At 39.4% G+C, this 26,386-nt stretch overlaps 1 protein-coding gene across 2 annotated transcripts in view; it reads right to left on the reverse strand.

Annotated features, from left to right (window-relative positions):
- mllt3 (MLLT3 super elongation complex subunit) overlaps window positions 1-26,386 on the reverse strand; it is a 155,199-nt gene that overhangs the window by 60,012 nt on the left and 68,801 nt on the right. For both annotated transcript variants that reach the window (XM_060846639.1, XM_060846638.1), the window contains exon 5: window positions 15,308-15,886. In XM_060846639.1, the coding sequence (XP_060702622.1) occupies window positions 15,308-15,886 (579 nt within the window). The remainder of the gene's footprint in view (window positions 1-15,307; window positions 15,887-26,386) is intronic.

Raw genomic sequence — 26,386 nt, forward strand, 5'->3', positions numbered from 1 at the left:
AAATAATGGTGATTTTTCATGGGAATATCAAAGATTAAAAAGTCGCAAAGGGATTTGTAGTGAAAAATGACTAATGTATTGGCAATGGTCAAAGTTTTTCTAATTCACTTGTTGGAGGTGGGCATCACTGGCTCAGCCAGAATTTATTGCCCAACACGATTTGTTCTTGGGGTGGTGGTGTTGCCTTCTTGACCTGCTGCAGTCCATTTGCACTAAAAGGGTCAAATAAAATAATGAAGGGAAAATTCTCAAGGATTTGTCTCCTCTTCCCCTGAATGGAGGTTTTTTAGATCATGAGTTGGTTTTAGGAACACAGGAACAGGAGTAGGCCATTCAGCCCCTCAAGCTGGTTCCACCATTCAGTGAGATCATGGCTGATCTGTGGCCTAACTCCATATATGTGACTTTTGGTTTATATCCCTTAATACTTTTGCTTAACAATAATTTATCAATCACAGATTTACAATTAACAACTGATCTGGCATGAATTGCTCTCTGTGGAAAAGAGGTTCAAACTTCTTCCACCCTGTGTGTGTAGAAGTGCTTTCTAACATCTCTCCTGAACAGCTTGGCCTTAATTCTCAGACTGTGCCCCTAGTCCCAGAATCCCCAACTAGTGGAAACAGTTTCTCTCTATCTACCCTGTATTTTCCTGTTAATATCTTGAAGATGTCGATCAGATCACCCTGTAACCTTCTAAAGTCTAGTGAAAACAGACCTAACTTGTATAATCTCTCCTCATAACTCAACCCCTGAAGTCCAGCTTTCATTCCTGTAAAGTGGAGTTCTCAGATCTGCTCACAATACACTAAGTGGGAGCTAACATGGAGTGATTCAGGCAAAGATGGTACTTTTGAACTATATACTTGAAAAAAAAATTGTAAATAAAAAAGACTTTTGGGAAAGGCTGACAGGAATGATTGTTGTGGATAGTTACAGTTCACCCTCTGCATTGGCAGGAAAGTTAATTGCTATGGGTGGAATTTTCAACCTCATTGGGACATACAACAGATGGTGTTATCACCCGCATTACAATCAAAATGTATGGAAGATAAACAGAAGGTACAAGTTCAACTGTATGATCTTACAGTTGAAAACTGAAAATCAATCCTTAAACTTTCAAGGCGTACGGCTCAATAAACACAGCAAAAACAATCGATGTATTTGCAACCAACACAAACCTGCCAACTGCTGCCATGATAACCCAGTGGAATAAATATATAGGAGTGTGCAAAACACCCAAAATGGTGAAATTCTAAACATGTATCTCTTTTCCACAAACTTTAAAATTGCAGAAACGGGAAAAAAAAAAAGAGCAGAAATTGCTGAGAAAGCTCAGCATTAAACTTTTGGATCGACTGACCCTACAGAACAGTTCTGAAAAATGATTTGGAGATGCCGGTGTTGGACTGGGGTGTACAAAGTTAAAAATCACACAACACCAGGTTATAGTCCAACAGGTTTAGTTGGAAGTGACGCTCCGAAAGCTAGTGTGCTTCCAATTAAACCTGTTGGACTATAGCCTGGTCTTGTGTGATTTTTAAACTTTGTTCTGAGAAAGGTCATGTGACCCAAAACATTAACTCTGATTTCTCTCCACAGATGCTGCTGCCAGACCTGCTGAGCTTTTCCAGCAATTTCTGTTTAATGTTTCTGATTTACAGTGTATTCAGTTCTCTCAGCTTTTCTTTAAAGTTGCAGAGTCATGGTATTGCTAACAGTGCACTCATCTGCTTTTAGACAAGAATGTGAACCTCGCGAACCACATAGTGACAGAGGACATGCTGAGAAATTTTGGCCAGGGAAGGAGGTTGCAACATATACCAAGAATACAGATGTAGAATGCTGCTTATCATATGAAACTTATCTTGCATTCAATCTCACACAGCAATGCAACTAACCTGCTTGAATTTACAACATGTAGACATTTGGGTTATATTGTCTCATCACTTTGGTATCAAACCGTGAGTCACCCCCACAATAAGCTTTCTCTTCCTTTACTGCATGAAGCTCAATGGTTAAACTTCCTTCATAGTAGTCCATGTCCCACTTTAACATGGTTAGTTCAATTAAAATATTTTCTGATGAACTGTGTAATGCAACATTAAAATTTTGCACAAAAGGCAGTGGACTTGATTTGCATGAAGCTCAAGATAAGTGATATTTGAAAGGATGTGAATGCAATAAAGCCATCAAAAAACACGTTGAGTCTCCAGAGACTAAGGAACTGAGACTTTGAAGGAGGGAGTAGAGAAAAGAACTGAGGAAAAAGCAGAGACTTTGGTTTTCACACAGAGGTTGCTCTATTATTCTACTTGGACCATAAAACTATAAATCTGCATCAACTTCTGCCAATAAACCTGTCACTGTCCACTGTGAAGGTTCTCTCTCTCTCAACTTTTTGATGCGTGCATGACATAAGAAATCCCGATTTTGTAACTGAAATCATTCTTGAATTTTGTCAGACTTTACCTAGTTTTAAGTGAGAATGGAGTTTGATAGTCTAAGCTTAGACCAGATAATCAGGCCACATAGTATTTACCACCCCCAACCTTGGGACATCGATTGCTCATGTCAGCAGGAACATAAACAGGAAATCATCAGAACCCTGCAATTATCAATTTCCTGAAACAAACAAAAGGAAAACAAAAGAACACAATAAACATGGCACTCTTTGGTGACCATGCAAGCCTCCTGCCAACAAAAGACACATTAATTGCAAACTGAATCATAAAAGCTTGCACCTGCAAGGCACTGTTTGATGTCACTAAGAATACAAGCTTCATCCATTCTTTTAAAAACAATTTTCTGAAGAATCCTTGCAAGTAATGGTCACGAAGTAGTCTTAAAAATTTGCCTTTTAACAAAAAAAATTGCAAACTGGCACTGCTTTCAACGCTTCAGTTTGTTGACAAAGAAGTTTTCTCCACGTATGGTTCTAATACTGAAATTCATCATCCCCATTACATATCACAAAATCAAGGCAAAAGGCATAAAAAAAATCATTTCAGCTTTTAAAGGCAGAATCAAGTTTACAGAAGGAAGATATATTTTCAAATCGATAGAGACCCACTAAATTGTCAACACTGTCTCTCACTCTGGCTACACAACATAGTTTCCAACATACATGGAGGATTGGCTTAGCAGCATTCAAAAACAAATCTCCATTTCCCCTTTAGATTTTAAACTACACATTACTGTGTTAACAAATTAATTTTGTTTCCATGAAGTTTTATATACAGAAACAGAAATGACGGAATTAATTTAACCATAAACAAGTACAGACCTGAATCTTGTTTGTTTACGAATGCCTACAGAGCTCTACAAAAAGAAGAGAGATATTTGGTACAGCATAAAAATTTTGGGATGGACATTCATCAAGTTGTCACAATTTTCTTAGAAACCAAAAAAAAAATTATGAGTAAAGCAGATCAATTGCAGAATCTTGCACCAATACTTTTTAAAATAACACGTTATACTTGACTAAAAATAGAAAGTGTTCTGCTTAGGACTTTCAGTATGCATAAAATGTTATGCTACAATCTAATGATTTGGTAGGAAATAGGCTACATAATTTTGAAATGTTGACTGTCCAGATTTTAATGGAAACGAAGGAATTGTTTTGCTAAAACACAAAGTGAAGAACATATCTTGAAAGATTTGCAAAGCCATTTTCCTTCTCTTTATTCTGATAGGATTATGGAGCTTGACTGGAAAGAGAGTCAGTCAAGAAACCAAAAAAAAAGTGTATCAGAAAGTCACTAGTAGAAAGTGAAACTGAAGTGTAGTAAATGGCTATTTTTATTGACTGTCAAATGGATGTGTGTGATTTCACATGATCTTGTGCACAAATTAATTCCAGTTCACGTGGTTTTTCAGTCAGATTATGATAAATCCTGGCAATTTCCCCATTCCTCCAATGCAACAATTTGCTCACTAGTGAAACGGGGCTGGGAGCAGTGATCTTGCCAAAGGGACATTGATTTACCAATAGTGAGATCATTCAGCATCACAGAACAGACAGGCATTCATTCAAAACCAAAATGATGTTCATGTACAAGTGCATGCACAAGAAATCCAAGAGGGAATCTAAATGGTTTATGTTTTATTAAAAACACAAGTGTTCCAGCTCAAAGTTTGCTCCTTTCTAACACGTCCTGGATTGAAAAATGTTATTTAATAATATGGGATTTCTGCAACACACAACTTGAAAATATTGCACCAATTTTATTTTCCTGAAAGAAACAAAATATCAGTACTAGCCCTTTTCCTTGCCAAGTCAATATAATACAGAGGGCCACCATTCAGCCCATTGAGTCTGGCTTCGCTCTTTCAAAAACTAATCTAACTAATCTCAATCCGCCCCTCCATTTTTCTCAATACCCTGCAGTTTCCTTCTTTGATTATTCATCAAAGTCGGTTTTGAAAAAGCTACGACTGAATCTACATTTACCTCTCACTGGGGAAACATTCCAAATCCTCGCTACTTGCTGCTTTAAAACTATTGTCCTCACATTATTTGTCAATCATCTCAAATCTCTGCATTCTGGCTATCCGTTTATCCACAGGGCGATCTAATTCCTCTCGTCACTTTGTCCAAAGCCTGAGTCATTTGAAGCATCTCTACCAAATTTCCGTTCAGGCTATTTGCTGCTGAAAGAATTTGACTTTCTGTAGTAAACTTACTACATACCTACCACCTAAAAATCACACCCTCATGCCTTTCAGTATACTTTTGTTCTTACTCAAATATTTCCAGAAAGCACAATCTTCACACAAAGAGCAGAGTTTGTGAATTACAATCTTGTGATTACCTTAGAGCAGTATTACAAATGAAACTTTCAAAATTGCTATCTTGTTACTAGAATATATTGTTTGTAGATTTAAAAGGATAAAGTAAACCTCTGCTCACTTCTGTGTCACGTTAACCACAAAGTATAGGTTTCCTTCTCAAGTTAGGCAGTCATTGTATGTAACTGGCCTTGCAATCTCAACATTTCTAATTTTATGGGAATTGTTAACTTGAACAATTAAGGCAGTCATTTGGAAATATTTTTATTCATTAAAAATAGATAGTGAAACTCTACAATATTGCTATTAAGCCAAAAAAAACAAAGATTATAATGCACAACTCTATCACTAAATAAGAGAGAAAGTACAAATCAGAGTGAATAGATTTAATCTCAAAAATAACTTGCAAGCTAGAAAAGCAAACCAAGTTCAACATAACCCACACAAGTAATTGTGTTTTTTTCTTTTACCAACATCACAAATGTCATCTGTATTTGCTAAATTTACAAAATTAAGTTCTTGGCTATAGCTAACACAGTACTGGAGTAAATCTGTGAAAGTGATCAGCAGTTGCTTGTTTCAAAATTAAGGTATCAATTTTCTGCACAAGAAATATTAGAAAACACCTCTTTTTATTGTTAATTTCCTACAAAACAGTGAAAAGAATCAGACATCCCAATGTTGGATAGCCAACCACAACCTTAAAACGATACATTCCTGTCTGAGCAGCTGCCGTAATTAAACATCTTGCAAATTGTTCCGTTGCCCTGTGGTTGGTAACTTAAAGATGGAACATACTACTTTATTTTTCCAACTGAAATGGTAAGACTGCTTTAAATACCAAATTGTCATCTTTTATGCTGTTCAACAAGTTGAAATGTTAGCACATAAAAATCATTTGATTACTCAGTATTTTATTCTCAACTCTTAAGCTAACTTTATTAGAACAAACAACAATGCTTTTGTTAAAAAAAAAGGACTCAGTCTTTTCAAAAGTTCGGGGTGGGGTGGAGGGGAGTGGATGTAGAGCAGGAGCTGTTTCTGCTTTTCTGTTAATAGCTACCACGTTGGAAAAGACCAAAAAGTTGAAGATTAGCTGAAGTCACTGATGCTTTTTCTTGCCGTATAACTTATTTTCTGCCTTAGTCCATTTTCCATGTTCACTCTCCAAAGAGGCAGCAGTGGATCTTTTAAGTGAAAACATATCCTGACGCATGCAAGAGGTAACAAACTTTATTTTACCCGAGGGGAAAATGATCAGGGGAGGAACGAGCCAAGTTCAAGCTGAAGCAGTGACAAGAACAGGACAGTAATTGCTTACTTCGGATTCAGCTGCAATTGTAACAATTGTTGGCTGCTAGAATTCAGAGAGTGAGGATTATCTCAGAGAAACAGACACCATTAAGAGAGTGCCCCAACTGTCCCAAAAGCGAGGGCTGTCCAGCCTCTTAGTCAATTTAAATTGTGCTGAGTAGCACACCAACTCATACTGAGCAACACTGCACCCACAGACTTTTTAAACAAAGGAACACTTCAAGACTTAGTCATCTCAATTTCCCCTGAGGTGGAAGTCGAGTTTGGAACCACATTTAATGTTGACCATTCCCAATTTTTTAAAACAAGTAATTTAAACTGGTCACATTTATGCTGTATTTAAAAGGGTATTTGTGGTTGCATTTTGGTTTTGGACACAAAAAAATCACAATAAATTCCTTTCTTTAAACTTTCTTTTGAAATCCAGGAATGGCTATTCTAAAAATACTTCAAAGTCATTAATGGCTCCTTCCATACAGTTTTCGACTGACCAAAGCTAGATAAATATCTTTGACCACTGACCGATGAGTCAAAACGTCTGTAAATCCACATGACATGAGCTTTGCGTTATTATAGACTAGTTTCAACCAGCCAGATTACCACTAGGCAGGAAGACAACTTTTTGGGAATAAGATCTTTAAAAAGGAAAAGCGTCATTGTCCCATTCTGATTCTTAAATCTGAACACGTTCTCAATTTTAAACAACCACTGGAGTTTTAAATGATCCTTAAATGTTGATTACTAATATGACAGTGCTCTCTAACACCTGCCATACATTCTTGGAAAGAACAGTGAAAAGGCTAGCCTCCCAAATGGCAGATTAAACAGTTCCATTTGCACTTATAATCTCTCTGTTTCCATTGCAACTTCACCTTATTTAATGCTTTGTCCTCACCGTAGGGCTGATTAGAACTTCCCATTGGTGTTCTTTCCAATATCAATCAATAGATCTTCAGAAAATTAGGGGGTTTTTTGCGCTGATTGCTCTCCCAAGATCTCAAAATTTGGAACTCCATCATCCCACAACTTTTCAGGAGTTGATTTATTTCAGTTGGATGGACGGCTGGTTTGCAATGCAGCGTGACATCAACGGCATAGGTTCAATTCCTGCACCACCTGAGATTACTGTGAAAGGTTCACCTTGTCAGCCCGCCCTCCCCTTGCCTGCGGGTTAGTAACTTTCAGGTTAAAACCATCACCAGTCACCTCTCTCCAGGTGGGATATGCTAAGGCTATGGTGATTTTACCGATTACCTTCTTCCTGCTTTCAAACCTAAATCTTGGAATGAATTCACAAACCCTAATTCTGTTTGATCTTTAGGTCTTTCTAGCCTCGGTAATACCTGCCCGATGGATCTTGTGTGCCCCGCCATGCCTTTATACATTTTGAAAAACAATTTAAGTATTCTTGGGTTGCTTGCTGGCAAAATAATGCTAAGATTTCCACTTGACGTCTTGGATTTTATCTTTATTCTGTAAAAATGTAGTGTTTAAGCAGATTTAGTCTACCACAAGGTTAAGGTTTTATCAATAGGATGTTCAAAACTAAATTCCATGGACTGAAAACAAGACAATAAAAAATGTGGTTAATATCCAATTTTTTGGTGTAACAGATATTGTACTCATTAAGCAAACAGATGTTGAAATAATTTTCAGTTAATTAGTGTCAAAAAGGCAGTCATTTTTTTTTTAAAAACGAAGGGCAGTTTCCGAACAGGCAAACGTCTAGTTGTTTTTAAAAGCACACTATTGAGGTCACATGTTAATTTGCCAAGAACAGACTGTTCATCAGCATATGGTCCAAAGCACAGGCCTAACATTACCGTTTCTGAATAGGAATAAAAATCAATCAAGTTTAGTGCTAACACAAAAGTGAATACAGCACTGCTTACAGAGATCCAAATCACGTGCTCGAATAGATCAGTGTTCCTTTCAAACATTGGTACGTAATGTTTGGCAAGAGGACGCATATGAATGTTTTTGAGAAAAGAAACAGCACTTTATTTCTCCATTTGGGAGTGAAACTTAAACTGGGAAATGGCAAAGCAACAGAATACCAAATTATATAAAGCCTAACCTTGCAAAAAAAGAGAGAGGAGCAAATTCATGGTGGAAGCATGCTGTTCGATGTACCATCATTTTTCACATCTTTGAACTACAAGCTCCATCATTAACCCTATAAAAAAGTAATCAAGGAAACTCTGATTCATTAAGTTATTATTTACACAGAAGGTAATTTTCAGTTTGAGAACAATTCATCGTAGTTTAACTTAAAAACGCAGTTCTCTTCAAAGCTGCATCCACCCAATGATGCAAGGTGCAATGAGAATTCAAATGCTGACACATTAAACCTCTGAACATATGTGCCATAACCACATACAAATTCACACTGCAAAATTGACAGCAGACCAATTAAGTTTCATAAAATCACCATTAAACAATAGGGTACGGTTTCTGCAATTCATAAGAAGCTGTTTGTAGTTTCCTGTTGCACATTACAATGATCTTGGGAAGTTTGTAGCAGTGTGGTGCTGGAACAACACAGCAGGTCAGGGAGCATCCGAGGAGCAGGACAGTCGATGTTTCCAGCATAAGCCCTTCATCAGGAATGAGAATAACGAAGAGCTTATGCTCAAAATGTCGACTCTCCTGCTCCTTGGACGCTGCCTGACTGGCTGTACTTTTCCAGCATCACACTCTTCCACTCTAATCTCTAGCATCTGTAGTCCTCACTTTCTCAGAGTTCGTAGCAGTGTTTAATTATAATGCCTGGAAGAGAGTCAGGCTGCGATCACATGAAAAATCGATCATTATCCTATGCAGTGACATGTGTACCATTCACTTAATTCAAAATTATCCCCCCCCCACCCCCAAAAACGCACATGTACACATGCGCACAATGGGAAAAACAACTGAGGAACAAATAATCAAGCATGTGATGCAATTGGGTTGGCAGAAATAGGCAGGCAAATTAAGGGTTGGTTTTGGAATTTAGATTAGAACAGACATGATATCAAATGTGAAGGATGGAGATAAACAGACACAACCAATAACAAAAATTGCTATGGCAACAAAAGTTAAGAAAGTTATGGTGATTTTTACAAAATAAACACAAGGTACAAGTTTTCAATGAGATTGCTGTTAAGACTTTAAGTCAGGACCTTACAGTAACAAAAGGTAAACTGATTTTGAAAAACTCCTCTAGTTAGTTTGAACTAACTTTCATTAGCCTTACAGCAGTAGTAATTTGTTCAAAACAAATTTATTCATTGATGTTCTTGTTCTGGTACTAATGGAGGATACATAATACTTCAAGGTGACAATGCGGACGACTGGAATTATAGCGCAGTAATTTCAGGATCCTTTTACAGGTGACATGATCCCTGGTCTAGCCTTTTCACTATATAAAGTTGCCATTCTTATTGTGAAGAAAAATCAGCTGTGTCATACGGAGATGCTCCAAAGCATTTTTGACTTAAATAAACTATTACCAACATTAATGGGAGTCTGGAGGGTGCAGCCAGGAACAAGAGGTTTTCATTGCAGAGTTCGAAGAAAACACCGCTGAGAATTCAAACAATTTGCAGAGAGCATTTCCATGAGGATCTCCAGTCTGAAGCTGCATGATCATCAAAGTGGCTAAACTGCTTCTTACACTAAAGAATTCTCATTGACAAGTCAACACGAAAATCAAAAACACCAAAAATCAAATTACCTCAAAACACACTCAGAGGACAATAAAGACTGGAAATACAAGTGAATTGGAAGTAGCAGCAGAAATATAAAAAGATGAGAAATAGATTTGAAAAACTTTTTTAAACATGGAGACAATTACTAATGCTTGATAAATACACAAATAACTTTTCGTGGTCAGATCATTAGCTTAGCAGAACACTGTTTAGAACCTAGTTAAACCTGATGGAAATAAGTGCAACTTTTCATGAAGTTTCTAAACGGCAAGATGAAAGCTGAAAAGGTGACGTTTTGAGCACATCAACTGATTTCACCAAATGCTAACACCGGGTGTGGGGGGTGTTGCGAGTTTGGTGGGTGGAGCATCGCTTCAGACAACACACGACGTTTCTGATCCCTATCAGTGTAAGTTGTGAGAATCCATCAGAACAAAACATCCACCTGAAGATCTAGTGCAAATGCAGAATGTTAAGGGAATCCTAATCATCATCTCAGTGCCCAAAGCCTTGGGTGAAAGGGTGAAATTCATCAGCAGGTTTATTATTCCTGCTGGCTAAGAACATAGAAAAGTACAGCACAGAACAGGCCCTTTGGTCCACGATGTTGTGCCAAATTTCATCCTAATATAAAATATAGTAACTTAACCTATGCACCCCTCAACTCACTGCTATCCATGTGCGTGTCCAGCAGTCGCTTAAATGTCCCCAAGGACTCTGCTTCCAACACCACCGCTGGTAACGCATTCCACGCATTCACAACTCTCTCAAACCTGAGCAACTCCGCTGACACTATTATAAGAAATTGTTACTCTCTGAAAACGCAGAGTGAGAAGCTGAGGTGGGACGATTTTGAAGTTGACCAACTCGTTAACATATATTGCCCACAGTCAATACCAATCACTTGCATAAGACACAGAGAGATAATGGGCGATTGTCACATTTCTCACAGATAACACGGTGGGAGTTAGCCACCCATCTCTCAGTCACAGGCTGTTTATAACCCAAAAAGTACCATGCAAATGCTGAACTCCCAGACAGTGTCAAGGACGGACAAATGGGGCCAAGAACAGAAAAAATATTTTCTTATGGTGCTAAGTCACCTACCCCTGATTAATCACTTAACTTTTGTACGATTTTACTAGGTGCTCAACTCAAGACCAAATGCAACAAATTTGCAGCATCCACCATTCGTTTGTAAATAAAAGTCCCCAGTACCTTTAGAAAACATCTAGCTCTGTATTTGAAATGCTTTTAGCATACATTGTACTATATTACTAAATACTGAATACCATTAAGCAAATAACCATAAATGTTCCTTTATTGGCTCAAATACAACCGCAAAGCTTTTTTGGCTCGTGAACATTTGTGAAATTTTGCTCCCTCATGTTCCTTCATATTGATCTCTCTTTGACCTTTTTAGGGTTCCCCTTTTCCACACTTCCAACCATGGGCATGAAAGAGAGGTTACATCAATGTCAATAATGTGGAGGTGTATCTGTTTGAGTTCCCCTCCAGCTAAAAAGAAACTTTGTGGATCCCCAGTGCTCAGCCAAAAGCTTACAATTACCTCAATGAGAAAGGCATTGAACCTAGTAACGACTTTGTTAATTTGAATGTGCAGCACCTTTAAAATCTTTTTGCATAAATTCTTAAAAGGGGTTAGCAGCCAACATAAAACTGCACAGCACTGCAGCTTCTAAGGAACAGTTGGCTGTACATAGCCATGGAGCTCTGTAACACCCAACAGGCATTTACCTTGGCACACTCCTGTTGCAAGCCTGGAAAAGTAGGCACGTATCCCCACTTCCAATCACAATAAATGGCAACGCTTGATGGTTGCATTAAAAGAAACAAGGAAATTCTGAATATCAAGCATCCAGCATTTCAGTGTGTGGTTGCAGAAAATCATTTATAAATTGTGGATTTCTGCAAGTGTTCAAAACTTTTGAACCAAAAAGGCACACAAGCTTTCTCAGTGTTGTACGTCTACTCTGCAAGCCAATGGCTGAGGTTGAGGTTGGGGAATCTTAAATTAGAAATTCTTCTGGAAGATTATTAATACTTATATTCAATAATAATACAAGTATTCAATAAGATTTCAATTATATTTCTGCTCTTCTAGTGTGGCTGGTAAATTCACTTTTGATAAAATGTGTACTTGTTGTGTTTTCACAGTAGACATGAAAATATCAATTTGTGGTTACTTTCGCAATGCCTTCAAACACTGCACTAAAAAGCAAACATTTCCATTCAGTTTCATGTTAGCACTTCAACTGGCCCATTAGAATTGGTCTTTGTAGCAAAAACAATTTTTTGAATCTTCCTTTGGCCAACATTAAATTCAAACAAGTCCAAAACCTTGAGGAAGTAGAGCCTCATTTAAAAATTGCAGACCCCTGTCACCACAGAGCTACTCTGATGCCTCAAATTTGACATAACCCAAAAGATACAGGCGCACACATACAGTGCGTTGCGGGTGTGTTTCATATAGTTGACAATTTAGCAACACGACCCACTCACCACCACCCTGCAACATCCACTCAACACAACACTATCGGAGGAGGGAAGCAGTAATGATGAGTCTCTTCACTCCAAAATGACCCCAGAAAGAGTTGGGTTTTCAACTATTACTTCCCTTCAACTGTTTGTTAAAAATGTGTGTGTTTAAGAGTGAAGAGAATGTGCCAAAGCAACAAGACAGAGAAAAGGAAAGCTAAATTCTCTTCCACACACGCTGCAAAGACACCTGTTTAGTTTGCAGAGAGAAACAGAGTCAATGTTTCAAGTCAATTATGACTCTTAAAAATTAGTGATGCTAGATCTACAATGTATTTCTGGAACTTCCTGTATTTATTTGACATTTGCACTCATTCATTGTATTTTCATTTTATCTTGTTACTGGATTCCACATGCACAACTATCGTCACTGCCTGTAACATCGGCTGACAATTGATGATGACAATTCATTACAAACATGTGCACTAACACTGCTCAGCAAAATAACACGCTGCCCCTCAGGTCACCCAATGGGAATGCATGGTCACTGAACAGATGAAATTATTCATCCATTGATTTGTATTCAATTATTGTGCCACTTTGGTGTATGACTATTATAACAAACAAATTTTTACAACTCGTAGAGTCGCCCAGACTGGAGAAAAGTCACTGAAATTTGTCTATCAGCAAAATAACCGTAACCAATTTTACATTCAGACACACTGTAAAAATCACATGCAATGTGCTACTTTACACCATTTCATACTTGACAGCTTTAGCCCTGGCCACTTCCAAATAAATGCAACACTACTGGCAGGGTACCACGTTCATATAACAGCCTTTGTGAAAGTGGAAGCTTGATAGGTAGGATTAGTTTTACGGAACAAAAGACTTTTTTTAAAACAAGATCCTTCTCAAACATCAAAGCTTAACATCACATTATCATGATTTTTAACTCCTTCCTTCTAATGCTTGCCTTTTCTCAACACTCAGACCAGCAAACAAGTCACTTGCTCTTTTCCTCTGACTTTCTAAATGACTAGGCTTCCACACGCTAGACACCTATGACTAATAAATTTCAGCAAATGAGTTGCTGGGCAACAAGGCATATAATATAATTTCAAAACTAACAGTTTACTAAGGAATAATGCAAAACAAATGAGAGTTTTTCTTAAAAAAAACTGAAGAACGACATTAATGATTTTCTTACAATCACTGAAAAAACTAAATAGTGAGCTAGTTTAAATTGTGTGCCTCTTTCATTTCGCAGATTTAAACAAATGTGTGAAAGCCTGAAAGATAGTTGAAATAATTCTTTTCTTGGGGGTAGGGTGTGGAAGAAAGTAGTTTGTTATTTACAGAGCATAAAAGAACAACAAAGAAAAGAAACACAAATGAAAGCTGGCCTCAAAAAAGATACTTACAGCATTGTAAAGTATTTTTCCAACTGAAATTAGAGACGTCATGTCTCAAATAAAATTCGACACAAAGATGGAAATACAATGGCAGTTTTATAACCAAAAGTTGAGTTATTGACAGCCTCCACTATGGTAGGTCATGGTGGCATGCTAATTTGTCACACAGGAGAAAGTGAGGACTGCAGATGCTGGAGAACAGAGCTGAAAATGTGTTGCTGGAAAAGCGCAGCAGGTCAGGCAGCATCCAAGGAGCAGGAGAATCAATGTTTCGGGCATGAGCCCTTCTTCACCAATTCCTGAAGAAGGGCTCATGCCCAAAACGTCGATTCTCCTGCTCTTTGGATGCTGCCTGACCTGCTGCGCTTTTCCAGCAACACATTTTTCAGCTCTAATTTGTCACACAGCCTGTTTCTGCTCAAGATTAATAGTAACTGAGAGGATCACTCCAGTGCTCAAACAGTCCAGTGATCTTTCTGAATAGAAGATTTATTTTTTTTTAAAAACTAAAAATACACTGGAAAAGGCAACTCTGCAAACTGCATTTTTCCCTTGCAGACTGTCAGCTTAATGCAGATTCAACACAACAAAACAGCAGTGCTATTTGAGCAAGCCAATAAGAAATCACCAGCTGAAACTCCGGTCATGGGCAGTTTAAACGAGGAGGAGTGTGGAAAGGTACCTTCGAAGGAATACATAAAGACTTCGCAATCTTTAAACAGAAGTTGTAATGAATAGTACAATTAAATTTGTGAACTTTCAAGTTGTCGTATGCCTAAAGCAATCTACTATCCTCAGTTGGGTTGAGTAAGGATCCAAGTTGTGTGTGTCCAAGTTTTGTGTCTCATCTACCTTTCTCTGACATGAGGATCTTTACTATTTTCTGCTTCTATTCAATGGCCATAAAGTGACTTTTTTACCATTAGCCGTAATGTCAGAGGAGTTCGTCCAACAAACAAACGGTCACCAATTTGGTTGACAATGTTACCAACAATAAAGCAAATGTCTGCTCAAACCTTTGCAGCTCGCCATCAGCTTTTACCCACTTGATGACACATTGGGGATGGAAGCAGAAACAATGCTGGTTATATTGAAGATTTGCCCAGTAATCCTTTGACATTCTGCTGATGTAAAATCAGCCAACTTTAATAACTACATACATTTCACTAAAAATTCAAACCATATTGCCTTTCAGAGGAGGAAATTCAAACTTTCTGAATGTTTTGATGACAAAAGGGAGAGAGAGAGAGAGAAAGGGAGAATCTAGCAAAACACCTTGGATCAGATGGAACCATCCACACGAAGGTTCATTTGCCTTCACCCCTTTTAAACTTTGGAGGAGTTTAACAAACATGGATTTAAGACTGGTTAGAGCTATTGATGGATCAATTTGTAAGATATTATCTTGAACGTAACTGCAGTGGCCTTTGAAGCTCAACTTCACGGTCTCAAAACAGTTTTAAGAGTCAATTTATGTTTCACAGAATACTATTTCAACTTGAACACTAGGGGCCATAAACTCTACTTATCAAGGTACCCTTAGAAAAAAGACTTCCCCGAACCCCAATACTCACAGTACATTTTAGTAATTCTACCTACCTCGGATTTAGAGGACGTATCATCTAAGGCAGAGTCATTTGCATCCACAACATCTTCAAACGGTGGCAAACTGGGCTTCTTCTTCTCTTCAATCACCTCATTTTCTGTTTTGACCTTTGCTCCCTTAACATGTGACTTGTCCTTCACGTGCTTCTTTTCAGGTGGAGAAGCACTGGAGAAGCTTTTAAACACAAGTTCAGAGCTGCTTTTCTTTTTTTTCTTAACCAAAAGTTCATCAGAGTCTGTGACGGGAGGTCTCTTGGTTGGAGCCTTAACCTCCTGCTGTCCGCCTCCTGTCCCACTTACCGGGTTGTTTTCCAATGATTTTGGTTCTTTTGACATCGGTTTTGGTTCCTTAAATGCGGTCTTAGGAACAGTTCTTTCATCTTTTAGCGGCTTGTTTTCTTTGGGTTTCTTTGAGAACTCTTTGGAAGTTTTACTGTGTTCCCTGGAAGGTTCTTTGAAGGCACTTTTGTGCTCTTTCGAGTCTTTTGATGGTTTGTCCTTGTGCTCTTTCACGGACTTGTGGGGCTTCGAGAAGGTGTTACTGCTGTTCGTGGAGCTGTTCTTGTTTGGATCCTGGAAGATAGCAAAGACCGAACAAAAAACTTTACGTACCTCAGCGTGGAAATATACTCAAGCACAACAATGTGGAGTTACATTACTAGGAAAGTGAGAAATTAGTCTCAGACCCCTGACAGCAAGTCCAAAAGCTCACAAATTGTCTTTTTCAGAAATGCAGAGATACAGGGATAGCAGGAGAAGACAATCAGACACTGATGCACGACGTATGCGGTGGAAAATTGTTTATTCACACATATCAGGCATTGCACATAAATAACCACCACTTAGGAAAGGCGGTGAATGATTCTCTGCACCCACCCTGTAACTGTGCTCTTTCAGATGCATCATTAGCAAGCAGTTATCAAGGGAAAAGTCCCCATTACTTTTGTCAATCTTCCCAACCTTTCCTTTAAAAAATACATTCTTCACACATTACACTGCAAAACGACATTAATGGGATTGTGACGGATAGCACTGCGACATACAAGATGTCTACGATCACGTCTAGTGCTGTGGTGTATTGACCAAGACTAGACATGGGGAAGCAAGCAGAGAATGGGATGTCATTCCTGCTTTCAAGTTAAAATTCATTTCTGTTTTACAGCGGTTGTGTGAGAAAGGAGATTAACACTGGAATTAGACATCTGACTTGCAGCATGTATTAAAACATTTCGAAATCGAGAGGTAAAATGTTGGTGCTGCAACCTAACAAAGGCGTGACACCAATCATTCTTCCCATTAAAAGTTTGAGCAAAACTCACATCTGTTTAAAAATCAGAGGGAAAAAAAAAGTCTGGTTTCCCAGGCACACCATGCCACCACCCGTCTCAAATTCTAAAGCTTCTAAATCTTGGTGACACTAGTGCATAGTATCTCTGGCAATAAACCACCAGACTTCGGACCACACACACACAGAATGCAGTTGTTGTGTAGGACCAGTAATTCTAATAAAAAAAGAGAGGGAGAGACTGTAATTAAAATGACATGTTATTGGGCATTTTTCATGTTGTGAATTCAGACAACCAAAAACTTATTTTATAACATTTCTCGTAAAATCAGTATGCATTTATTCCAAACTTCAGAGATTGAAAAGGTTTGGTTTTTTAAAAACAGAAACAGATTTCCAAGACACTGGTTTTCTGCAGCGACATTAAATTACAATTACTAAATGGAAGGTTACCAAATATGAAACAAATTACAAGTAATATTTCAGTTTAAACAGAGTGGTGCTGAATGGAAAAAAAACCTAATTTTGGAGAAAATACAAACAGATCTAGCAGATTTCATAAACCAATTCTTATTCAGTTCTTTGCAAGATATTAAGATGTAGTTAAGGCGGCGTATAGGAATCTTACTTTGATCAGTCTTGGCACAGATTATAAAATCAGGGAGGTTATACAGGACTTTGGTAAGATCAAAGCTGGAGTATTGTGTGCAGTATGGTCACCGAACGAGATGAAGGATGAGATTGTATTGGAGGGGGCGCAGAGGAGATTCACCAGGATATTGCCTGGGATGGCGCATTTCAGCGATGGAGGGGCTGGATAGGCTTTGGTTGTCTCCTTTGGAGTGGAGAAGGTTGAAGAGAGAACCTGATAGAGGAGTAGATATATAAAGATAAGAAATAGATATAGATATAGATATATAGAGATTATAAGGGGCACAGACAGGATGAGCTAAAAGCGGTTTTCCCCCCTTAGTCTGAGAATCAACAACAATAGGGGCATTGTTTTAAAGTAAAAAGGAGGTGGTTGAGGGGGGATTTGAGGAAAAAAGTTTTCATACCTAGAGGGTGCTGAGGGCATAGAACACACTGTCGGGGAGTGTCGTTGAGGCAAGAAATCTCTCAGCCCTGAAAAAGGCATTTACACAAGCACCTAAAGACCCATAACTTTTATGGCCCCGCGGCAGGAAAAGAGGACTAGTGCAGGTAGTAGAATATTTTTGTGCTGTGGGATGGCACAGTGGCTCAGTGATTAGCTCAGGTTCCCTCCGGGTGCTTCAGCTTCCTCCCACAGTCCAACGATGTGCAGGTTAAATGGAATGACCATGCTCAATTACCCATAGTTTCCAGGGATGTGCAAGTTAGGTGGATTAGCCATGGAACATGCAGGGTCACATTTACGGGTGTGGGTCTGATTGGAATGTTCTTTGGAGATGAAAATGGGTTGCTGGAAAAGCGCAGCAGGTCAGGCAGCATCCAAGGAACAGGAAATTTGATGTTTCGGGCATAAGCTCTTCTTCAGGAATCCAGCAACACATTTTCAGCTCTGATCTCCAGCATCTGCAGACCTCACTTTCTCCTCGATGTTCTTTGGAGAGTCAGTGTGGACTCAATGGGCCGAATGGCCTGCTTCTATACTGTAGGGACTCTATGATTCTGATGATTTTTGGTGGTACAGACTTAATAAACCAAAAGACCTCTTACTATATTGTTGCATGAAATTAACTCTCAACATGAGGAGGAACTGGAAGGTGAGTCAGTGTGTTTTTTTAAAGGCAGTGATAGCTAGACTCCTGAGAAGTACAGCTGTGAAAGGGATTTGGGAATAGTCAGCAAAGTGGAGCAATCTGACCAGATATGATCTTACTGAATGGGGGCAGGGGGAACAGGCTCAAGGGGGTGAGTGGCCAATCCTGCTGCTAATTTGAAGATTAGTAAACAGTCAGGTATTGCAGATGAACCAGCCACTACGGAGTGCAAATTACTCACTGGCCAGTATTCAGTACTGAGTGGTGATGATTGTGGGACCAAGTCCACACCAGAACTGTGCAGGGAAGCAAAGAAAATTGGAATACCATTGGCGATAGCAGGTTTAATATTTCAGGGAATGGAGAGGTACTACACAAACGAATCCAGCATGGTATGTTGCTTCCCTGGTGCCATAGTGGAGGATGTTACTGAATGACTGCTCTCTGTGGGAGAGCATTCCTCAGCTCAACAATCCTCAGAAATGTTCTCAAAAGGAAAACCAGTTCTCGTCTCTTTCAAGTTTGTATCTTCCAATTTTCCTTTATTGGTGATTGTGGATTAAAATGCAATTTGGACTGGTTTTAAAAATCAAGCAGTTCGGAAAGGATTTCTGTACTTGACATAGAAAGGAAAAGTGAGCTACCAGCACTTATTGTAGCAGCTGCTGACATTATTGTTTATTCAAACAATGGGGAAAGTTTCACTGTTGCTGAAGTGGAATGAGGGATGGTGCACAAAATGGAATTTGGCAGGTATCAAGTAGCTGGTTGGTCTGTGGGATGGTGGCCAACTATCGATGACAAAAGCCTTCTACCTGTCAACAACTGTGTGACTGGTTCCCAAGTGGCTGAGTAGCTTATGGGTGAAGACAATATAGCCAGAAGCCTGTGGGCCTCTGGTCAAGAGTTGCGATTTTTCTTGCTGCTGTTAAAAAGCCGAAAGAAAGCTTGTTTATTTCTATCTCGCCAGTTACTGCAAGCTGTTGTCTATAACCAAGTCTGGGGAGATTTAATCATTCTGCGTCTCCTGTGGGTGAGTGAAAGCAGCAGGAGGAGAGAGAATGCGCAAGCAGCAATTCCTGGTAGGCCAGGATGATTAGCTCAAATGTATCCTGTGGACAGGGGCCAAAGAACTGCATTCCCACTCCTGCCTGCCACCTGTCACAATCAACTGCTTGTGTGTGTCTGGTTCTGTGTTTGTGCACAGTGAGTCTAATATGGGATTTAGAGTTTTAACCAATAGAGCTATGCATCAACAGTTCAGAACTGTTTTTCTGTACCTTGAATCCACTTTTTTTTATTGCATGGTAATTTGTGTTAAGGACATAAATCTAGTCCATGCTTTCTGCCAACCTGGGTCTAAAAGGACTGGTAAATTTGGGCACTTCTGTAAAATCTTTTAACTTGTATGATGACTCTGGGAATAGCAGGACTTCATAGCTGGTGTGCTACCTCTGCATGAGGTGACATTTCTCCCTGCAGGAGAAACATACTCCCAGCATCACCCAGTCAAGTCCCCTCAGGATCTGACACTTCAATAATTATTTCCTCTTGTTCTTAAAAACTGTAAATGGGTGTAGGCATAACCTGTTCCTCATCAGATAAACAATTCAACCCAGGAACGAGGTGACAGAACCTTCTCTGAACTGTTTCTAATGCAATTATAGCCTTTCAAAAATAAAAATAGCAGGCAAAATTATACATGGTTCTCCGTAAGACCCTGTACTCTGCAGTGGAACATCCTAATTTCTATGAAGTTCCTTGTAATAAACAGTAACCTCCAATGTGCTATCCTTATCACTTCCTGGATCTCCTGAATAACTCGGATTCATGCACCAGAACATCTGGATCCCACCATCCTTCAAGTTTCTGCAATCTCACTGCATTCAAACAAAACACTACTTTTCCATTCTCCTTTCTAAAGTGGACAAGTCCAACACCGGCTCCTCCACATCATAAAGTGGACAAGTTCACATTCCCCACATTACACCAAATCTGCTTATATTATTTTATCAGCTCACCTATAAATCACTTTGTCGACTCGTTGCCTCTTCTTGAGGACCGAATTTCCTACCCTAAAATAAAACAAAGAATTGCGGATGCTGGAAATCCGAACATAAAATAGAAATTGCTGGGGCAACTCAGCAGGTTGAGTTATAGCAAGAAGTTGGATAGGCTGGGACTTAGTCCCCTGGAACATAGGAGACTGAGGGGTGACCTTACAGAGGTCTGTATAATCACGAGGGGCGTGGATTGGGTAGTGAGTGCTACGAAGATATAGGTATACTGTACCTTTAAAAAAAAAGTTAAAAACAACACAGCTACCTTTCAGCACCAAGTGTTCTAAAAAACAGATATAATGTAACCTTATGGTCCAGCATTTAAGGTAGCTAGTTGCCTGGAGACAAAAACAGATTTGAATTAGGCCAATCCAATCAAATTATTCCTTCCCCAAAAAATACCAAACTCCAATCAAGTTTGAATTTAGTATATTGACAATTTTAAAAGCCAATGTCACAATCTGACGTTTTGGGGGTATAAGACTGGGGAAATTGAACAGTTAAGAGGAGAACTGCCAAGCCACCAGCATGTAAAGACTGCCCGAAAAGATACCTTTTTAGAAAAGCTATTTTTATCAATCAGTAACCTGTGAAGCAGAATCCCCAAGAAAAAAAGAACACAGGATTACAGAGAACTGAAAGCAGCCTGGTTTTGAGATCAGATTTACAAAACAAAATTTCGTAATCAGGAGTTTTATCAGACCAGTACTGTAGAGGGGAAAGTAAAAGATAGGTTAGAGGAAGGAGTTGTAAACAGTTGTTTGTTAATTATTCTCTTATACTTTTATTTCTTAAAGTTGTTAATTTTTACTTTAAATAGTTCTTGGCCTGTCAAGGTTTCACAGAACACTGCATGGGATAAATATTTTCTGCGATGCTGGTTTAAGTTAAGTGTCTTAACAATCGTGACAGCTTTTCCCCATGGTAGGTGAATTGAAAACCAGAGGGTATAGATTTAAAGGTGAAAGGGGAGAGATACAAGGGTCCAAAGGGCATCTTTTTTGCCGAGGGTGGGGAGTGTCTGGAACAGGCTGCCGGGAGAATTGTGCAAGTGAGTATAATTTCATCATTTAGGAAACGTTTGGACAGGTACATGGGCAGGATAGGTATGGAGGGATATGGACCAAATGCAGGCAAATGGGACGAATTTCATTGTGAAAACTGGGCAGCATGTACAGGTTGGGTAGAAGGGCCTGTGCCCAGTATTCTATGACTCGGAGTCTGGCTGTATCTGTGGGAAGAAAGCAGTGCTAAATGTTTCAAGTCCAGAGTTCTGATGAAGTGTCACTGGACTCAAAACATTGACTCGGTTTTCTTCCCACAAATATAGCCAGACCTGCTTAGTTCCTCCAGGATTTACTGTTTTGTTGTTTTCCTACCCTCATTCAATCAATCCCTTCAACAAAGTCCTTGATATCGACTGTAAATAGTTCACAAGAACATAAGTGAGATTGGAAGTCGCAGAGACAACTTTCCAAAACTCCTTAAACTCAAAATGCTGGTGTCAGAGGACGAGAGAATTCCAAATAATTTACTCCCTTTTCTGAACAAAGGTAAAGGCAAGTCCAGCAATAGTCAGTCAATGTCGCCTGGGTGATGGGGAAAAATGTCTAGAAACACTAACTTAAGGCAAAATTAATAATCATTTGTGAAAAGGAAATCAATATGGGAAAGCCAGCCTATTTGAATATAGAATAAAAATCCAAAAGTACTGCAGATACCGGAAATCATGAGCAAAAACAATTTGCTAAAAAAGCTAGGAGATCTCCGCTCCAGTGACACTTACCCAGGACACAGTTCTGAATACAGTGTTGGGGACTGAAGGGATTGAATGAATGGAGGGTAGGGGAGGAACAAAAACCAAAATTACTGGGGGAACCCAACATTTGAATACAATATCCCTTCCTTGGTTTCCTCTTCAAGGCATCCAACAGGTAAACTTCAAGGGCATATTGTATTCAAATGTTGCGTTTCCCCAGTAATTTCTGTTTTTATTACTCCCCCACCCTCCAATTTACCTGCCATTCAATCAATTCCTTCAGTTCCCAACATTGTATTCAGAACTGTGTTCTGGGGAAGTGTCACTGGAGCGGAGGTGTTAACTCTCCCCATAGATGCTATCAGACCTCCTGAGCTTTCTCAGCAAATTCTGTTTTTGTTGAGGAAGGATAAATGGGCTTCCAAAAGATATTTGGAGAAAGTGTCACACGACAGACTTGCAAATTAACTCAAGGAATAAATGGGACAGGATTTGGATTGATTTGACAGTGGCTGAGTGACAAGGAGAGAGAGAATATATATGGGTCACAGATGTTTTGTACTGAAGTGTCCCACTCAACCAAGGATCAAGAGTTAGGGCTCCTGCTCTTCCTGGTAAATCGCCATAACTTAGACTTTCATATACAGAGCACAATTTCCCAACTTGTGGATGATAATTAAACTTGGAAGCATTGTGAACTGTGATGAGGATAGTGCAGAACCTTAGAACACAAAGACATGTTAGTGGAATCCAGATAGTTGCATTCTTGTGCAACCCCGCAATTACAGAAAAAATTGTGCTTTAGAAACAGCACGTAAAGTGTTGGCAATGTAATCACGTTACAGCCAACACGCGTTTTCAAAGTTCACACTTAAGAAACAGTGTCCCCAATTTGTCAATCACGCTACAATGACTTTGCGTTAACGAAACGAATGTTATAACAGAATGACTCGAACACAGAAAAGCAGCAGCTGGAACTTTCTGTAGAGAAATGAGCAGTGATTCATTTTAGTAGGAAGCACACGTAAAGGTAATATAGAAGGTACAGTTCAAAAGAGGGTAGAGGAGCAGAGAGATCTTGGAATCTATCCGTAAAACATTGAAGGTGGCAGGACAGGTTGAGACCACGGTTAACAAAGCGAACAGCTTCCTGGACTTTATTAATAGAAGCAAGGAATGCAAAAAGTTAGTTGTGTGGAATTTTTAACATAGAGGACTGGGTTAGCATCAGCTGGAGTAGGGTATTTAGTTTTGATCTCCACATTTAAAAAATGACGTGAAGCATTGAAGGAAGTGCAGAAAAATGATCACAAGAATGGTCCAAGCATGAGAAACTTTAGCTACAGAGATAGTTTGAGACGGAGATGATCTTCCATAGGAAAATGTATGGAGGTAGTGAAAATCATGAGGAGACTGGACAGTGTGGTTAGGGACTTACTGGTCTGAGTGGATTGAGAACTAGGTGACAGACTTAAGGGAACTGACAACAGAAGTAAGGGAGACAGGAGGAGAAACCTTGTACTCATGGTGTTTAGGGAAGGAAATCTGCCATCCTTACCCAGTCTGACCTACATACGTCTCCAGAACCACAGCAATGTGGTTGACCATCAGCTGCCCTCTGGGAATTATGGATGGGCAATAAAAGCTGGCCTAACCAGCGATGCCTACATTCAGTGAATGAATAAAAGAAAAAACAGTGAGTGGTCAATATCTGAATGCACTGCCTGAAGTGTGTGGTGGAGACAGGGTCAATCTAAATGATTCAGGAGTGAACTGGATTATGGTCTGAATAATAACAACAGGACTTCAACAAGACCAATGTGAGGTGAATTTCTCCCTTGGAGAGCCATTACAGGCACAGAGGGCTGAACAGACAACCAGCATTCCGTATCAATTTTGTGATATGGATGACCTACACTTCTGCGCGTAGGACGCAATTTCAAAACGTGACGATGACAATACTTGCAAACGTACAGAGAAAAATAAAATATTTCGAGCTGACAAAAACAACAGAGGGGGCAGACATGGCAGCTGGAATTTAATGCATTGAGTGTGTGAAGTGATACGTTTGAGAGAGAAGATGCAGTAAAATAAAATAAAGGGCACTATGCTCAATTGGTGCAGGGACAGAAGGACTGAAGGCTAATTGTGTACCACTCACTCAAGGTTGCAGGTTAGCTTAACAAAGTGTTAAAAAAAATCATGAGACCCTGGGCTTTATAACTCAACGGATTGATTGGAAGCATCAGGGACTTATGGTTAACCCTGATGAAACACTGGTTTAGCCTCAACTAGAGCAGTGTCTAACTGTGGGTACCACACTTTAGGAATGATGTCAAGGCTTGACAGTGGATGGAGAAAGAACTTTCAGAATGATTCTAAGGGTGGAATATTTTGTCTGGATGGTGAGGTTGGAGCTTCTAGGCTGTTCTTCTGACAAAATAAAAGGAATGGAGAGGAGACTTCATGGAAGTGACTAAAATTGTGCCTGGTCTGGATAAAACAGAAAGAAAATGTTTTCGGGTGGTGAAAATGCAGGTAATCAGATTTTTAAAAAAAATTCATTCACAGGATTGGGAGGCTGCTGGCTGGGCCAGTATTTATTGCCCACCCCTAATTGCTCAGGAGGTAGTTAAGAGCCAACAGCACTGCTGTGGGTCTCCAGGCACATGTAGACCAGATTGGGCGACAAGGGCAATTTCCTTCCCTTAAAAGGATATTAGTGAACCAGATGGGTTTTTCTGACAAAAACATAGATTAAGAGTCTAATGATGACCATGAGTCTATTACCAAACCAATTTTGTATCCAACTTGCCAACTCACCACAGAGTCCATACATTTTGACCTTCTGGACCAGCCGACCTTATTAAATGTAAACTTGTCCCTTGTAAACAACATCCACTGCCCTATACTCAACATCTTCACTGCTTTCTCCAAAACCTCAATCAAGTTTGACAGATAAGACATCCCCCACTCAAAGCCATGACAATCCCTAATAAATCCATTATTGTCCAAATCCAAGTAAATCCTGTCCCTAAGAATCTTCTTCAATAACTTCTCTGTCACTGTGGTAAGGTTCATCAGTTGATGATTTCCTAGATTATCGGGTGCCATTAAGATGGTGAAATTGAAAGAGGAGACTGAAATTGGTGTCAATTGATGACAGATTTAGCAGATTAGGTCATGATGGTGCAATGAACATTCAATTATTCTGCTTATTTGCAACATCCCTTGCTTTCAAGCTTCTGGTGTTGATGAGGAAAGACATGCATCTGCACCCCTTACAGCTCGAAAAACATTGACTGCTTGAAAACACTAGGAATTCAACATAATACATTAAAAGTATGTCACTAAGTTTTCATATGCATCACATGTTTGGTCACTTGGAAAACAGATATTGCTTTGCCATTTGTTCTAGCAATTTAACTCTTTCATCAAGTATAGTGCCCCAAGGCACTGGTAACCATAGATCACCAGGAACTTACACTGATCCCTGGCAAGTTTGGCAAATATTACAGTGGTTTGCCATTGCCTTTTGCAGCTAGGCTAACCTCCCACTCTCACCACCCACCTTTGAGTGTACTGGATGGGACTACAGGCTGACAAGCAATCTGTTTTGCAATGTTATAAATGCACCCTCCATACCCATCAACCCCGAGAATGCAACTTGACCGATGAACCTCTGGCATGTAGGATTCTTAAGGAGCTTGTTAGGTTTAATGTTGAGAATGTTTTGCCTCTTGGGAGAGTCTAGGGCATAATCTCAGAATTAAGGGGTACCCATTTAAGAGTGAAATGAAGTAGAATTTCTTCTCTTGGAGGGTCTTTGGACCTCCTCACCACAGAGCTGTGGAGGGATATTCCATGTGTACATTCAAGGCTGAGATCAATAAACTCTTGATCAGTACGGGAATCAGGGGTTTCAGATGAAATACAGAAAAGTGGACTGAGGAAGTGTGGATCAGCCATGATATTATTGAATGGTGGGTGGAATAGGCTCAAGGGGCTGAATGTCCTCCTCCTCTCCCTATTTCTTATGGACTTGGACACAGGGTCACTCCCACTGTCGCTAGACATCTAGTGATGGGAGTACCTTCCAAAAATTACCAGGTGATCAATAAGTCAAACTTTTTATATACATATCAAACCAATGATTCCCCAAAAAGACAAGTCCGAATTCACTGGATGTTCATCTATCTATTTACGACCAAACATATGTGCTGA

The sequence above is a fragment of the Hemiscyllium ocellatum genome, chromosome 2 (assembly GCF_020745735.1).
Source record: "Hemiscyllium ocellatum isolate sHemOce1 chromosome 2, sHemOce1.pat.X.cur, whole genome shotgun sequence".
NCBI classification, from domain to species: Eukaryota; Metazoa; Chordata; class Chondrichthyes; order Orectolobiformes; family Hemiscylliidae; genus Hemiscyllium; species Hemiscyllium ocellatum.